The 16,713-nt window shown below is 50.2% G+C and overlaps 2 protein-coding genes across 22 annotated transcripts in view; one reads left to right on the plus strand and one right to left on the minus strand.

The window, feature by feature from the left end:
* Positions 1–1,713: 1,713 nt before the first annotated feature.
* On the minus strand, positions 1,714–7,302 carry BNIP3 (BCL2 interacting protein 3). Its single transcript, XM_421829.8, has 6 exons — positions 7,202–7,302; positions 6,057–6,240; positions 4,928–5,012; positions 3,692–3,798; positions 3,439–3,588; positions 1,714–2,668 (listed from the first exon to the last, which is right to left on the minus strand). The coding sequence occupies exons 1-6, from the start codon at positions 7,236–7,238 to the stop codon at positions 2,617–2,619; spliced, it is 615 nt and encodes a 204-aa protein (XP_421829.3). The 5' UTR covers positions 7,239–7,302; the 3' UTR covers positions 1,714–2,616.
* Positions 7,303–10,262: 2,960 nt separating this feature from the next.
* The window catches only part of JAKMIP3 (Janus kinase and microtubule interacting protein 3), a 58,344-nt gene continuing 51,893 nt past the window's right edge, over positions 10,263–16,713 (plus strand). For all 21 annotated transcript variants that reach the window (XM_004942364.4, XM_015289014.3, XM_004942369.4 and 18 more), the window contains exon 1: positions 10,263–10,600. The gene's annotated coding sequence lies outside the window, so the exon portion shown is untranslated. The remainder of the gene's footprint in view (positions 10,601–16,713) is intronic.

The raw sequence follows: 16,713 nt of genomic DNA on the forward strand, positions 1-16,713 counted from the left end.
GAGCAGAGCTTGGTTCAAAGCTGTGCCCTGAGCTCCGCATGGCTGAGTGCTGCTGCCTTCTGTGCATGCTGTGCTCTGTAACACCTCCAAGGGCACGGCTGTCACAGCGACCCTTTTTGTTTTGTGTATTATGTGCCACAATGTTTCTTGAGTCTCCAGAGCTGAGGGACGTCCTATGGGCTCCTGAGGCACCTTCTGCTGGAAGGCGTGCCCTGATTCAGCCAGCAGCGAGGTAAGGAGTTGTATTCAACTCCAGGAGCAAGAAAAGGTAAGAGCAGATGTATTTATTCCCTTTTTAGTAGGGTAAGTTTATTGCTTATCTGAAATAGGGATATCTTTAAGTTCCTGTCCCTACCTTTAAAGCCCTAAGGGTTGTGTGTGTGTCTTATCACAAAAGGTTTTGCCATGTCCTGTTGTTCCAAGGAAGCTGTATTTCTAGGCTCAGGAGTCAGAGAAGTGGTTTCTGCCCTGCTTTTACCAGAGGTCCTCCTCCAACAGCCACGTCTCCAAACAGCAACCTGTCAGCTCCCTGGCGAGCACTCGAAGACTCCCATGCAACTTCCCTGTCCTGGCCTTACTGAGCAGGGTAAGCAATGTTTTCTTACATCTGAGATTATTTCTGCATCACCGAATGCCACCTGGGGTGGGTTTGGGGTTTTCTCACTTTGCTGCATGGGCTGAGGGCAGAGATAGGGAACACACGGTTGCACTGCTGCAATGCTGAGGTGTCATTAGCAGCTTCCATGAATCCTTTCTGAAACATCAGTAGTCATAACAGCAGCACGAGGAACTTCCAACACAGTGTATCTTCACATTTAGTGAAGTTCTACTTATCTACTACAAATGGAAAGTTCTAGGAGTCTTGGTGGAATGAGGCATGAATGCACAGCGTGTTCTGGGGCTGCAGAACGCCTCCCTTCATCTGCTGCCATTTAAAGGAGGACTTTGTGAATGTGAGGAATTGCTGGATACATGTTTAGGCTTGGTTTTTTGGTTTTTCTTTCTGTTTTCTTATAAAAACCTTAAACTCAGATACATCAGTATTAAAGCTATCCTTTTTTCCAGAGGGGAGGAAGCGGTTGTTCTGATGATTGTTCTGCTATCATTGCTTTTATTACTGTTGTGGAGGAACTCTGAGGTTCAGCTCAGGTTGTAGTCATATTTCTTAAAAAGCTCAATTTCATGAGAATTATTATTCAGTAATATTCAAAACTGATAATGTAATATTTTTTTTTCATTGCAGATAGACATGAACTTAATCAGCAAGCAGAGCCTGCTCCTCCAGCAGCACGTACCTGATCAAATCCCTGCAAGTGAGGATTTCCAGTGGCCTCAGTAGGATCAGCCCATGGAAAATGAATTGTGCCTTGCTTGGATAGGGGCCCACAGGGCAGTGCTGTTCTGGCCCTGCGAGGGATTCAGCGTGGAAGGAATCAGTACTGCTAAATAAGGACAAAAAGTAGAAAGCTAATTTGTTTCTAAATGATGATGGTAGCACAAAACAGAACGTGTCTCTGCAAGCTCAGTGAGTTTCTGTTCATTAAGTGACTTCCAAAGACAGCTTACCCATATTCAGATCCAAGAATCAACAATGAAATTATTTTCTATCTACACCAGAAGTTGATTTGTCAGTTATGCAATTTAAGTATGAAACAGCCTTGTTTTAGGCAAAACTTCAACCACTTTGAGAGAAAGAGAAACGAGGAGGCTGAATCTGTGAGGAACTGTTTTATTGAAATATACAAAACATGATTTGGCAAACATCCATTTTTTTTCTCATTAAATAAGATAAAATTACTGAATGAAAAGGCATTCCGTTAGTACAAACAAACAAGCAGACCTTTGTTTATACACAGATGAGGCAAATAGAAGATGCAAATTTATTTTACAGGTAAAAAGACTGAGAAGCAACAGCCTGTGAGATACAGCAGAAGGAGTTCCAATTAGCTGGGGAGTTAAATGAATGCCTTTGCAGAAGAAACTATCAGGCACCAAGGTGCAAATTCTATGTCAGGCTGTTGTGTGTCACACACTGAAGTAGTAAAAATGAATGCAAGTTTCACCAGTAGAGCAATTTCTTCCAGGTGACTGTTTCACATCTCACACAAAAGTGAAAGAGCTGAGCAAAATCTAAAAAGAAACAGCTTCAAGTGAGGTGAAAGCTTACTCTGACTTGCTGTCTATGATACATAAGGCCACACGTTGTTTTGGGCTAAGCCCTCATCGTCACTATTGCAGAGCAGTGATGAACATCCAGGTCTATGATGTATGAAGAAACAGCATTTTAATATTGCAACTGTGACTCAGCGAGATACTCAACTAAAGCTAAGCTTTTGTTTTTAAACACCACTTTATTTGAGCTTTCAAAGATACTTCACTACAAAGCAAGCAGCAGATGCTAGAGCATGATTCAGATGCATTGTGCATTGCTCCAGCAGACTACGTATGAGACATTAGCTTTAGTGTCTTTTTCCATTCTTACTGAACTAGGAACACAGCATTTACAGAATGAGTGCACGCTGATCTCGCAGTCATTGCTAGCGTAGGTGTTCCTGCAGGCCACCTCCTGTATTCCCAGCTGAATGTTTGCTTTGCTTTAAACCATGTCAGGTGCCTTCAGAAAGAACTGCTCGAAGCTGTGGTTGTGAGGCGCCTCCCAATGTAAATCCTGAGGATCAAGAACATGGGGTCAGTAAGCATTTGGTTTCAGCTCAGGAGGGACGTACAGCCTGTGAAAGAAAGTGTTTTTCATTATCAGATTACAAGTTATATAAGGTACAGCCAGGGCAGCAGCACCAGCTGTAACAGAGTGCCCACCGCAGCACTCGGCCTTTGGTTGCTATGAAGCTCGTGCATACCCTTCTGTAACAAATGCTTCCCAAACTCTGAGTAATTCTCTGTGTAAGCTGCTCAGTTTCAGGAATGCAGGAGTCAGAGATAAGCACGGGGTCATCAACAACAACGCAGCTCTTCAGGACCTTCCTGAAGTCAAACATTCTGATTACACTTTTTCTTCCATCTGGTGTTTGTAAACCATTGGTTTTACTGTCATATTCATGGACTCGGTGTTTCTGTAGTCACCATTTCATACCTTGCTCTGCTTTTACAGCTGCCCTACATTTTTTCCTATTGAGATTAAAGCTCATACCTCCAATGGAACTGAGAAGCACGTATGTATAAGTACAGTTCATACTTAACTCTTCATTTCACTGCTCTTTAATTCTTTAGAAGAATTCTCAACTAGTAAGAAAAGCAGAAAAGTTAACTGGGTGCATTCAGCAGTACCACAGGCAAACAGATAGGAAACCCTGAGCGATCAACTGCCATCCCTACGTGGTGAAGAGCATATTGCTCATCTACAGACAAAGGGGGAACGGGGAGTCAGACCTGAGAAAACAGGTAAAGAAAAGAAGCCACTAAAAAAAAAAATGAACTTACCCGAGTCCAATGGCAAGCAAATGAGAGAGGAGCAGAGATGGGAGGAAAACCTTCAAAAATTCTGCTGAAAATATCCCCCCTTTCTTCATGACGCTGGTGTTCCTCATGCTGAGCGTAGCTGTGCGTCTGGGGTGTTTGAAAAGGAATTCCCTAATTTTGAGGAAGAAAATGCGGTCAGAACGTTCATATACACATCTGTACTTGTGGCATTACCAGCTGGCTCAGCTCTTCCACAAGCTCCGAGGGCACTCACTTTGGGGGGATGTTCTCCGGCCTGCTGGACCAATCCCATATCCAGTCTGCATTTTTCTTCAGGAGCCTTTCTACCTCTCTCCTCCTTTCAAGGAAGTCCTCTTCGGACTGGAACAGAGAGCCATGATCAGACAGAACGCGTGGCTGTCAGAGGTAGGAATCAGCCCTCTAAAGCAGATCTGTTCTGCACCCAAGGCCGCACACGAGGCTGCACCTGCAGCTCGCTTCTCCCATCTGTCCCTGCTGCATACCTGCCCTATCACCCCAAGCATTCGGACCCTGGATAAATGTGGGCAGAGAGGGGATGGCCTCAGAGCAGGACATGAGTGACAAAGGGCCATATCTCACATTCTTATCTGTGTAAGTAAAGACTTCCCTGGAAACAAAATGCCAGGCGCCCTGTATTTCATCCCAATGTGGGATGGGAAAGTATCCCACGTTCACAAACATAAAGACACTTGGCAGAATGTACTTCTCAGGTCTGCCTGTGTTCAAATCTGGCTGGATGTTACACCCACCTGCAGAACCTTAATCCAGCTAACACACATCAAGTGAAACCAATTTAGTTTAGAAAAGCTACTTTGGGACAGTGTTGGCAATAGGATGGGTGAGCCCAGGTCTGTGTGCACATATCTGTGCAGCAGAAAACAACAAACAAACCAGCAGTCAATTTCCTGCTGCTTACGTACACAGTGAACGAAGCAGAGCTCATGCAATAAGAGCAGTATCTGATTATAGAAGTTAAACAGCTGCACAACACTGAACAATGAAATAAGATTGTCCAGGCAACCATTTCTGATGGCTTTCTTGAGATTATTTGATCTCAAAGTCTAAACAACCATCTTCAAACATAGGAACGGTTGTCTGGAAACATAACATAAGAACAATTAATTCACAGTAATGTATTTAATTAACCTAAGGTGGGCAGTTCTTTCAGACAGATTCCTGAAGGAGTGGTAGAGATGGTGAGTTTGGGATAGAGGGAGGGGCTATGGGACCAAGCATGTTTTATGCCATTTTGAGGACTGATTAAAGCTACACTGATAAAACCTGGGCTGTCAGTTCTGGACAAGAGGAGGCTGAGAGATTCTGCTATTCTGAGTGATTCTACTAGGATGATCCTAATAGTAATTTGCTGAAGTCCCTACACAGAAGGTGAAGCTGCTGGTTTCCTACTGCTGGGTGTCAAACAGTGACAGGAACAGATTTGTTCTCCAAAGCAAAATGAGACTTTTACCTGAAAGCTATTTTTTTCTCCACTGCTATGGCTCTCTATTTCCAGAGCTCTGTGACTGTCCAGAGGTGTCTGGGAACGAGGAGGGCTTGAACAAAGAGAAGAACAAGTGAGAAGGAGCTCAGTAAATCCTTTACGACCTCAGTTTTGGGAGGGCTAAAAAGCTAACGAACAAAGCTTGTATGCACAGCTGTCCTGAAGAGCTGCAGCACCCTGATCATAACCAAAGAGATCCGTCTGTCACCGGGTGATACAGTGCAGCCACCTCACCCAAGGTGGCCAAACAGTGCCGTGCCAAGATGACTTTGAGCAGTGCAAAGGTACGGCAGTGAGGCTGGGCTGCTGGGCTCCCATTGCTCACTAAATAACATTGGGCAGCAGGTGATGGGTTTGGGGTTCAATTCAAACAAGGCAGGTGAGACAGGGAGGTCCTGCATCCTGCTGTCTGTTTTAAGTCCCTCAGTTCCTTTTGCTAAATAGACTTCAGGCTGCAAACAGTGCAGTCCATCCAAATCAAATGTGTGAATTGATCAAACTGACCACGAGTCTCTGATGTATTATTATTATTTTATTATTATATACCTAGAAATCTGTATGTTTTGTAAACTGGATATAAAGCGACTCGTTTTAGCAGTTGCATCAGCAGTCTTGACTGTTTTAGCCCATTACAAAACACACACTGCTTGTTATCGCCTTTCTCTGACATTTCTGCTTTAGAATGACAGCCACACACTGCTCTGTGGTACCTTTACCAGAACAGGAGTGCTGCCTGTGCACAAGCAGGAATGCTGTGCATAAAAATGGCTTTGTGCAACAGCGAGCTTTGCTTTACTTCATGGAATCACAGAATCCTAGAATGGCCTCAGTTGCAAAGGACCACAGTGCTCATCCAGTTCCAACCCCCTGCCATGTGCAGGGTCGCCAACCAGCAGCCCAGGCTGCCCAGAGCCACATCCAGCCTGGCCTTGAATGCCTGCAGGGATGGGGCATCCACAGCCTCCTTGGGCAACCTGTTCAGTGCGTCACCACCCTCTGGGGGAAAAACTTCCTCCTAATATCTAACCTAAACCTCCCCTGTCTCAGTTTAAGACCATTCCCCATAGTAACCATTACAGTAAAGCATTTTGTTTACCTGTCACAATGAGAGCTTTCTCTGGAGCTGCTTCTTCCAGACTCATGCTGAGCATCAAGGAGTATTTTCTCCATGTCACCATTGTGAATGGAGATAGAAGCTGGTACTTGCTCTTGGCTGGTCGCTGCCACGCTGTTTCCATTGCCATTCCCATTGCTGCTGAAGTGAAGTTCAACCCAGGAACCTGTTGTGCACAATGGAAAACACAACCAGAATAAGGCCGGCTGCTCTGCATAAAGGCATGCAGAACATGAGACTGCTGATCCTCCCCAGCATGACACGACGGGAGGACACGCTGAAGTGCCAGCATCTGTAACTCAGTGAGCACCACGCAGTGCCAAAGCATGGGGGTGTTCTGTGCGAGCTGCAGTCCCAGGGAGCCGAGCAGAAGCCAGGCAGTACATTGTGTCTCCTTCTGCAAATGAAGGCTTTTCTTTTAGCTCAGAGCTGCACATCGTTTGTATTGCTCAACACAGGCAACGTCCAGAAAAGAACCCAACACAACAACAACCTCTAAGACTTCCTGTGCCAGTTTGTTTACTGATTACTGAAAGCATTTCAGACTGCAGCCTCCCATAGCTGCGGTCTGTGGCCTTATTTCAGTACGGCTTGCAGGCGTTCCTGTTGAGCAACAGAGGACGTGCAGCAATGCCCCCATCACGTGCGGGCTGCCTGCGGTGTATTCAATGCAGGAGGTCACATGCGGCTCCGTTGTTGTGAAGTGCTCGGAGTTGCAGCTTTGGGCTAATGGTAACCAACGCACAGGAGGACCCGGAGCTCTTCTGTCGCTTACAGATCAGGACAGATAAAACGGAGTTATACGACTGTCAGGGGAATCTGCCTATACATGTTTACACGTGCAAACAACAGCGTAAGCAGATAGACGCGCTCTGCCCATCCCGGCGCAGTTCTGGGATACGCAATAAGGACAAACGCGCGTGGCAAAACCTGCCGAGTTTTGGTGAGCGGAGCAGAAGGGCGCAAAGCAGAAGCAGAGACGCGGTGCCGGAGGCGCAGCTCGAGGGAGCGAAGGAGGAGCGCGGCAGCGAAGGCGCACGGATGGGGGGAAGCAAAGGCAGAGATTGAGCGAAACATCGCGCGGCCCCCACCGCCCTCGGCTCCCCGCCCCGCCCCGCGGCCCTTACCCTGCAGGTTCTCCTCCTGCGGGCTGAGCCGCGACATGGCGCCGCGGAGCTGCGGCCGTCGGGACGCGCAGTGCCGGGACTCGGCGCGGCTCCGCTCTGCCGTCACGGCCGCCCCGCTCCCATTGGGCGCCGCCGCGCTCCCGCCCTCTGCGCGCGGCCGCGGGGGGAGCGGAGCGCCGCCATGTCGGCGGGGGGGGACGCGCCGTTTCCCCGCCCGCTTCGCCCCCCGGACGGCGCCGCGTCGGCCGCGGGTGGGCGCTGCGCTGCCCGAGCTTCGCTGCGCCGTGAGCGGCTCCGCAGAGCTGCAGAGCGGAACGCTCCGTGAGTCCTCGCAGCGCTGTGCGGGGCAGGCAGCCGGGCTGGCGTCCCTAACGGAGCCGTTTCTGATCGCAGAAGCGCGGGGGCTGGTATCGGAACCGGGCCCCGGCGGCTCCCGGAGCAACGGCGCCGAGCCTTAAGGTGGCAATTAATTAATTGGTGAGCAGTGACTGAGCTGTGGCACCATCCGAGCGCACGGCACGGGCACTCCGAACAGGAAAGCAACTGAGCCATTGCTCCAGGTCGCGTCGGCCAGGTCTGCGTGTCTGATGGTCGCACACGGGCACGGTGGCTGCCCGCAGCTGCCCGCTGCCCGCCAGCGACGCTCTGCTCCTCTATGGGGCGAGAAACGCGGGCGGCCCCGAGCGCAGAGCCGGGGAGGAGGAGCTGTGATCTCCGTGCTGCAATCACACCCGCAGCCACAAGGAATCCGCAGGACGGAGGTTGCCAACCACGGGACGCCCTCCGTAGTGCTTCGCTCTGCTCTGGAGCCGGCAATAACTCCGCAGTTCTCACCGCGGCTGTGAACGCCTCCCGGTGGGAGCAGCCCCAGGCTGACCTCCTCCCCTCCTTTGGGCAGCCACGGGGCTCAGCCGGACCCGGCGCCCCTCTGCTCCCCCCTGCAGAGAACAGCCCCCAGCGCCCCCTTGGCAGGCCGTGCTTCGTCACTGGGCGACCACGAGGCACAGCCGTGTGTTCCCATCCCGAGGTCTTCCATCCTGGTGGCAGCGCCCAGCTGGCAGCCCACGCGTTCGGTTCGCCTATGAATCCTCAGCTGGGCTGACTCACCAACGGGGCGAGGGGTGAGCGGTTGGAGCAGCGCCCTTCCTGCCGCCACCTGCGTTAGGTTAGGGGGTTATAGCAGTGAGACGGCACGGACTGAGGGCCGTTCTCCTCCTGCAGAGCTCGGCTCCCTCCCAGCGCGCTGCTCCGCCCGGATTCAGGCGGAGATGGGCGCCCTCTGCGCCTCGTGGGGAAGCACAGCAACTTCATTCCGAAACAAAGTGAGCAGAGATGGTAAAATGTTGCAAAGCTGCTTCCCAACCAGAAGCTACATTTAACCTCTGCGCCTTTCTGATTCACTATGCTACGCCGGCAGACTAAGCAGGGCGGAGGAGAGCTTTGATTTAACATTAAATTCAATTGCAATCTGAAAGAAATATCTTAAGCTGGTGGGTTAGGTATCATTCATGTAGTAAATCATAGAACCATAGAATGGCCTGGGTTGCAAAGGACCACAATGCTCACCCAGTTCCAACTCCCTGCTATGTGCAGGGTCGCCAACCAGCAGACCAGGCTGCCCAGAGCCACATCCAGCCTGGCCTTGAATGCCTGCAGGGATGGGGCATCCACAGCCTCCTTGGGCAACCTGTTCAGTGCGTCACCACCCTCTGGGTGAAAAACTTCTTCCTCATACCCAACCTAAACCTCCCCATCTCGGTTTTGTCTGAGGCAAATCCTTCCTGACAAACCTATGACATTCTGCAATCACGTCACTGCATCAGTGGACAAGGAAAAAGCCACCGATGTCATCTATCTGGAGTTCAGCGAGGCCTTTGACATGGTCCCCCATAACATCCTTCTCTCCAAATTGGAGAGAGATGGATTTGATGGGTGGTCTGTTTGATATATGAGGAACTGGTTACAAGATCATACCCAGACAGTGGTGGTCAGTGGCTCAGGGCCAGATGGAGATCAGTGATGAGTAGTGCCCCTCAGGGATTACTACTGGGACCAGTGATCTTTAATATTGGGATATAAGTGGGACTGAGTGCACCATCAGCAGTTTGTGGGTGACACCAAGCTGTGTGGTATGGCCAACAAACCCAAGAGATGGGATGCCAACAGAGAGACCTAGGCAGGCTCAAGCAGTGGATGAAGTTCATGGGGTGCAGCAAGTCCAAGTGCAAGATCTGCACATGGGTCATGGCAAGCCCCAATACCAGTGCAAACTGGGAGATGTAAGGATAGAGCACAGCCCTGCTGAAAAGGGCCTGGGGGTACTGGATGGACATGAGCCAGCAGTGTGCCCTCGCAGCCCTAAAACCAGCTGTATCCTGGGCTGCATCCAAAGCAGTGCAGCCAGCAGGGCAAGGGAAGTGATCCTGCGCAAAAGACCAGAGGGATGGAACACCTCCTGTGGGACAGGCTGAGAGCTGGGGCTGTGCAGGTGGAGAAGGGAAAAGGTTTCACACTAAAGGAAGGGAAGTTTAGGCTGGCTATAAAGACGTGTGTTACAATGAGGGCGATGAGGCACTGCATGGGCTGCCCTGAGAGGTGAGGTTGGTCCCTGCAGACAGCCCAGGTTGGGGGATGGGCTCTGAGCGCTGATGGAGCTGTGCGTGTCCCTGCTCACTGCAGGGGGTGGCACGAGGCGGCCGTTACAAGTCCTTTCCAACTCGAACGATATGTATTATATGCGTCTGTGACTCCCACTTAGCTCCGGAGCTCAGCGGAGGGTCCCTGCACACCCCCAGCAGCGGCACGTGCTGCCGGCTGCTTCCAGCCCCACGCGCTCTCCGGATCTTTTCGGCAACTCGACCCGTGCTGCGAGAGGCTCTCAGCCGGCACCCATCCCGTTCCAGATGCAAGCCTTCAGCTCCGCGATTCAGCTCCAAATGCCATTCCCGGCGCAGGGAGCTGCGATGCGCAGCAGCACCGCAATGGCTGCGGGCGGCGCCGCGCTCCGAGTCCCCCCCGCGCCGCTCCGCCCCGCGCCGCCCGCAGCCGCCCCCGCTCCGCTGCGCGCACATTGCGCGGCTCTCAGCGCGTGGTGATGCTGCTGCTGCTGCCGCTTTTTTTCCCCCTTTCCTTCCCTGTCCTCCAAATGCTCCCCCGGACGCACTGATGAACGGTTTCTCGTCTGATTCCGCGGTTCAAGAGGACACAGATGGAAAATTTAATCTTACGCAGCGGGGATGGATTATTGGGTTTTGCCTTCCGCAGTTTTATGGTGAAAAATCCCTTTAAATCTGCCCGCTAGGAACAGCCCACAGGTTTTAACCCGGAGTGCGGAGGAATGGCAGTGTCCTCAGGTATAGCAGACGGGCAGCGTGCACCATGATGGAGCGTGCCTGCAAGGTCAGTTCCTTATACGTGTCTGTGCGTGTAAGTGTGTGCCAGATGGGTTTTATGTGTACGTGCTATGTTTGAATCGTGTGCCACGTACGGGCCTTGTATAATCCATTTTCAAACGCCCTATTTTCCACTCGGTGCCGTTTATTCCCCTCCCTTACCGACCACTTTCCGTCTGCTGTGGTTAACGCAGCTCTGCTCTGCAGCAGCTGTGGGTTTGGGTATCGGAGAACCCCCCGCAGAGAGCGGCTCCGCGCTCAGCTCCGGGGCTGCACCTCCCGGCTGCGGTGTTCGTCAGACGCGGCCGTTCCCGTGCTGTGTGATGGAGCCGCTGAGTGCCGGGCCTGGGACTGCAGGGACATCTCTGGGCCGGCCGTTGGTGCTTCAGGGTAATGAAGGCTGTGACGGATTGCTGTCATGAGGGAAACCGGCTCCTGGGATCGTTAAACTGTTGATTTGGATACATCCTGTTCTCTGAACTGTACTGCGTACCTTGTGGGCTGCCTGTCAGATTTGCTGTGTAAAAAGCACTCATTTTTGCCAGCTGTGTGCTCCCCTGCTGGTGTCCGTCTCATTATCCCACTGCGATTTCTGTCCCTCTCAAGTAACTCAGTGCTGCCTTTACTAAACCAGGCAGAAATTATGGATCATAAGCGTTGGAGTCGGAGTGGCTTTTGCGTGCTGTTTCTCAGATGGTGACACCTCCAGAGCAGTGCATGCACTGCAGCACAGCAGTGTGCAGGCAGGAGGTTCCCTGCTGCCAGGCCTGCTGTGGTTTTAACCCAGTGCCTCTTTCACCTCCGCTGCTCCTGATCGGCACACAGCTGGTGCTAAACGTGCTCAGGAATGGAGCCTTTGGCAGCAGGGATGTGGCCCAAAGGTAAATTAAATGGCTGTGGGGTACAGGAGTGCCTGGATCAGGGGAAGCTGCGCCTGCCTTGAGGGCCTGACGGAAAAGCTGGCAGCTCGTTTTGAGAGAGCTGTTAGGAGACCTCTGCTCTGGGATGTATTAGGGTGCCTATGGAGCATTTCGTCTTACATGTCCTGAAAGCAGTGGCTGTTGACACCTCCTACTTTACAAATCTTTACAAAGTTTCCAACTGCAGTCCATTTACCCAAAGAATATGACTATGATTCACTGTTTTTCCAACTGTATCTCTCACGTATCTCATCTTTTGCGCGGTCTAATAGAGATAGGACCAAGGGAGAACGGCTTTAAAATAAAGAGGGGAGATTTAGGTTGGATGTTAGGAAGAAATTCTTTACTCAGAGGGTGTTGAGGTGCTGGAACTGCCCAGAGAAGCTGTGGATGCCCCATCCCTGAAGGTGCCCAAGACCAGGCTGGATGGGGCAGCCTGAGCTGGTAGGGAGCAGCCAGGCCATGGCATTGGGTTGGAGCTCAATGACCTTTAAGGTCCCTTCCAACCTAAGCCATTCTATGATAAGTGAAGGCCTTTAAATAATGATCTTTTTTACAGTGCTTTCTTTTTAAAACATTTCTTCTGTTACCTTATCAGGTGCAGCTCTTCTTGTGTAACAGCAGTTTAAATGGAGCAATAAAGCAAAAGCAGGTTCTGAATCCTTATGTAGATTGATTGATATGGCCCCAGGATTGGGGCACAGGTGGGCTCCACCTCACTGCCTCAGCTGTGGGGCTCCGCCAGAAGACAGCAGCACCTACACAGGTGGTGGGAAAGCAGCTGAATATTAGGCTGTGCTTCAGGCTTCCAAATTAAATCATTCCTTTAATCCTATCTTTATTTCTCCAGACCAGGCTAATAGCATTGATCTTCATGCTGAGGAAAAGGGGAGCTTACTTGTCCCCGGAGCATTAAGTGCTGGCTGTTATCAGTGGTAGAACGCCACACAAATTCTGTAGGGTCCTGACCTGGAAAGGTAATCCCCTGTTTTTCTTTGTCTCTGTCAGGCAGGTCCTCTGAAGTCAGATAGACCTGAATCCCAAAGATCTCAGGAATGCGATATAGTTCGGTAGAAAATACTCTAAAGGAGAATGATGCCCTTATCATTCCTTTAATAAAACCCCTTCACTCCTTCAGCTCCACAGCAGCTCGCTGCTCCTTATTCCAGGAGCACGTGGTCAGGGACTGTTGGCAGAGGTGACCCTGGGGAGGGAGGAGGTCCACCATCCCATCGGCATCACCCCCAGGCTGGGCACAGCCCGGCTCCTGGCACACGTGTTGGTTTGCTGTAAGCCCAGTGGGCATCCTGCTGCACTGCTCTGCAGGCAGCTCTACCGTGTGGTCATCTGACCTTGGCAAGGTCAAGTGCATTTGGGAACCTTGTATTACTTCATGCTCAAGTGAAAAGCAGTCAGTTTAAGACACAGAACATGCATTTTCTGCGCTCATAAGCACAGTGTCTGGTCTCCTGCTTCCTCCTTTGGTTGGCCCCAGGGCTCAGCTCCGTGGAAGCATGGTGCAGCCGTGCCTTGGCCCCAGGCTGCCAGGCTGAGCCCTGGGCATCCCCATGCTACCCAGAACCCACAGGTGATGCTGTGCTTTGCACATGCTGATTGCACAGCAGCAACAGCCAAAGCTGCCTGCCTGCAAGAAGCCGGGTGCTGATTGCAGAGAGCTCAGCTGTGCGCAGGGCTGCAGCAGGAGGTGCTGCTCAGGCCATCAGCCTGGGCCAACCCTGCTCCTCTGTTTCAGCACTTCTGGTACAGATGGAACTGATTCAAACCTGGGCTTTCAATAACAGAAAAAATGCTTTTCTGGGAGCTGAACTCGATGACCCGACTCGGGGTGTTCTGATCCTGTGATTCTCTTTCGAGGACTGCTCGGTTTTGTCGTGCACATCCCTGAGCTGCAGAGTGATGTGTCCCCTGGCACGTACTGCCAGTAAAGGGCAGCATTAACCAAACCCAGGTGGCACATGCTGTATTTTACTGGGATGTAAATCTGAAACAAATCCTGTATTAGTGGCACTCAATTAAAAAGACATCGCATGCAAAGGGCCTGATTCTGATGCCACCAAGTCAGTGTCAGAAATCTTATTGGCTCCAGGAGACTCAGGATGTGCCAGGGGGAGAACAAGTGTCTGAAGATGCACAGATTTGCACTAGCTGTTAGTAGAGCCCTGACACTAAAATTCCCATGGCTCTACTTATTTATTTATTCATTTATTTATTGCTATATTTTGCACTCTAATTCCTTTTACATTAAAACTGCTCTTTGATTCATTCATATCGGGTTACTTTTCCAGTTGCCTCCATACAAACTGAACTCTAGCCATGTTCTGAGATAAGGCTGTGTCCAGCTGGGGAGAAGATAGTGCTCTTAGAGCAAATCTCTTGTTGATACCCCTTGTGCTTTGGTTTGCATTGCCTCAGTATCCACAGTCTGGATTCCCTCTGGATAAAAGTAAATCAGAAGCTATCCTCCAACCAGCAGCTCATTCTCACACGCAGGAGAACTCAAGATTGAAGTCCCATCAAAACATGGGTAGCGTGAAGTTCAAGACCTCAGTACCAACTCTGTCACCTCAGCATGCAGCACGCATTGCCCTGCCTGCCCCAGGCAGCCTGCAGGCAGCATCAGCCACCGTCAGCTGGTAACTTCTGAAGGAGAACAGCTCGAGCTGTGCCTCAGAAGAGGGACACATCCATCTGTGGGATGACATCTGGTGTTGTACTGGAACGTCTCTAATGAGGGCTGGGTCGGGCAGTGAGCAACAGCATCTCACCAGTTCATGGCAGGCAGCATGGAAAGCTCTCATATAATCCTAATGTGAAGGGGATCCTGAAGTGCATTGGATGTTTGGGTAGGACGTTTCTAGGTAGAGAATCTGTGCATTTAATTTATTATTGCAGCTAGAGCTGATGTTAGCTCCCTTATTAACAGGGTGTTTGAAAATCCAGTGCAGGCTGCATACAGAATGTAGACGTAAACATACAAAAGTGCTTCACCTAAAGGATTCTGGGCCCAGGGCTGTGCAACGTGTGCCAGAGGTCTGTGCTCACAGGGAGCACCCTCAGCACAGGGCACCAAATCTCCTGGGAGAAGAGAGGGTGGCAGACACAGGGAGGGCAGAGATTCTGTATTTCACTCGTCTTAACGTTATCCTTATAACTTGCATACTATACTTACATATACAATTACTTATACCTCTCCTTAATGCATATTAGTGTTTTTTTGCTGTTTATAGCAATACTGGTATTTAAGGTCATACATCAGTCTCTACCTAACCCTGAGCAGCAAGCACATATTTCATAGAATCATAGACTGGTTTGGGTTGGAAGGGACCCTAAAGATCACATAGTTCCAGCCCCCTGCTGTATGCAGGGACACCTCCCTCTAGACCAGGCTGCTCACAGCCCCATCCAGCCTGGCCTGGAGTGCTTCCAGGGAGGGGCATCCACAGCCTCGCTGGGCAACCTGTTCCAGTGTCTCACCAACACCACAGTAAAGAATTTCTTCCTGATATCCAGTCTAAATCTACCCTCTTTCAGTTTAAAGCCACTTCCCCTTGTCCTGTCACTACCTGCCCTTATAAGAAGTCCCTCCCCAGCTTTCCTGTGGGCCCCTCCAGGTACTGGAAGGCCACTAGAAGGTCTCCCCGCAGCTTCTCTTCTCCATGCTGAAGAGCTCCAGCCCCCTCAGCCTGTCCTTGTAAAGAGGTGCTCCAGCTCTCTGTTCATCTTCATGGTCCTCCTCTGGACCCGCTTCAACAGCTCCGTGTCCTTCTGGTGTTGTGGGCCCAGAACTGGACGCAGTACTACAGGTGAGGTCTCAGGAGAGCAGAGCAGAGGGGCAGAATCCCCTCCCTCGCCCTGCTGATCACACTTCTCTTGGTGCAGCCCAGGACACCATTGGCCTTCTGGGCTGTGAGAGCACATTGCTGCCTCATGTTGCATCTTTAATCAAGCGACACTCCCAAATCCTTCTCCTCAGGGCTGCTCTCAAGCCAGGACTTCTCAGATATCATGATAGATAGCAGAGATACCAATGTCAGAGTGTTTAATTCACAGGTAGGACTTCCCACCCCATTTATAGCAGCAGCAACATTTACTGCAATACATGGCAGCAGCACCCCAGCACTGACCCACAGTTCAAGTCATGGATGCTGCATCTTCAGTACCACGTACAGAACATTTAAAATCACCTCCGTTTGAACATCACCAAACAGCTTTATGACAGTGTGATTATTTCATAACTGTTATTTTTCCCTTTAGAAGGGCTTTGTGAGATGCTAATGTGGAAAATAATCTTTTTTTCTTCTTCTTCTTTTGTGTGCTTCTGGAAGTTTATGGCACCACGTCAGAATAGCACTTTCTAAATGGGCTTCATGGCACTCAGTCAGGGCAAAGTGAGCTTTATGCAATCAGATCACAGGGTAACTCCATCAGAAGCAGATTGAAGATTATGTGGGAACTGTGAATGTGATATTTCCTTTATTATAGAGGGTTGGTCTGTACGTGTCACTCAGACCACAGGCCCAGGGAGGATGGCAGACACAGATGGTCGAGAGACAAAAGGGGCCGAGTTCTTGAGATGGAGAAAGTAATGGAACGTGGTACATTCCATTTTATTTTCTCTTACTTGAAGGTGGTAATTTACATCATTTATGTGTCACAAGAACTAATAGCATTACAGAGCACTACTGATCCTGGTACTCGTGCAACACTAACACAAGTGAGGTATTTTACAGTTAGAGGGAACCTCTCGTCCAGTTCTGTCATAAGAAATAAAACCTCACTCTTAATGGCTTACATGTTTTTATGTGTGAGCTCACATAAAGTGGAGCACCGAACTGACCCAGTTCTTTATTCTTATGGCTCATAAGATGTCTTCTCTACATTCCTTCTAAATCTGGCACAGCTGCTTCCATAATGTTGGCTTTTTATAGATTCAGGGCTCGTTCTCATGTGCAATATTTCCTTACTCCATCTGAAAACAAATATCAGCAAAGGGAGCTCTTGAGAAATGTGAAGGCACACTGGAAAGGGAATGGAACCACCCAAAGCACAGATTTTTTTCTCGCCTTAAAGGCAAAGCTTCAGATTTTCTTATATATAGGGAACAAACTCTCCAGGCATCCCTGGCAGTGCCACGTCTGTGTGTTGAGGCAGGCAGTAATTTTCAGTCCCAGCCTTTGTC

This window comes from Gallus gallus, chromosome 6 (assembly GCF_016699485.2).
Source record: "Gallus gallus isolate bGalGal1 chromosome 6, bGalGal1.mat.broiler.GRCg7b, whole genome shotgun sequence".
NCBI classification, from domain to species: Eukaryota; Metazoa; Chordata; class Aves; order Galliformes; family Phasianidae; genus Gallus; species Gallus gallus.

Coding starts and splice junctions, on each gene's coding strand:
- BNIP3 (XM_421829.8), bottom strand. CDS start 7,238: ATGTCGCGGCTCAGCCCGCAGGAGGAGAACCTGCAGG. Junction 5,013..6,056: donor GAAAGCTCTCATTGTGACAG/GTAAACAAAATG, acceptor TCTTTGTTCAAG/CCCTCCTCGTTCCCAGACAC. Junction 2,669..3,438: donor TTGCTTGCCATTGGACTCGG/GTAAGTTCATTT, acceptor CTTGATCCTCAG/GATTTACATTGGGAGGCGCC.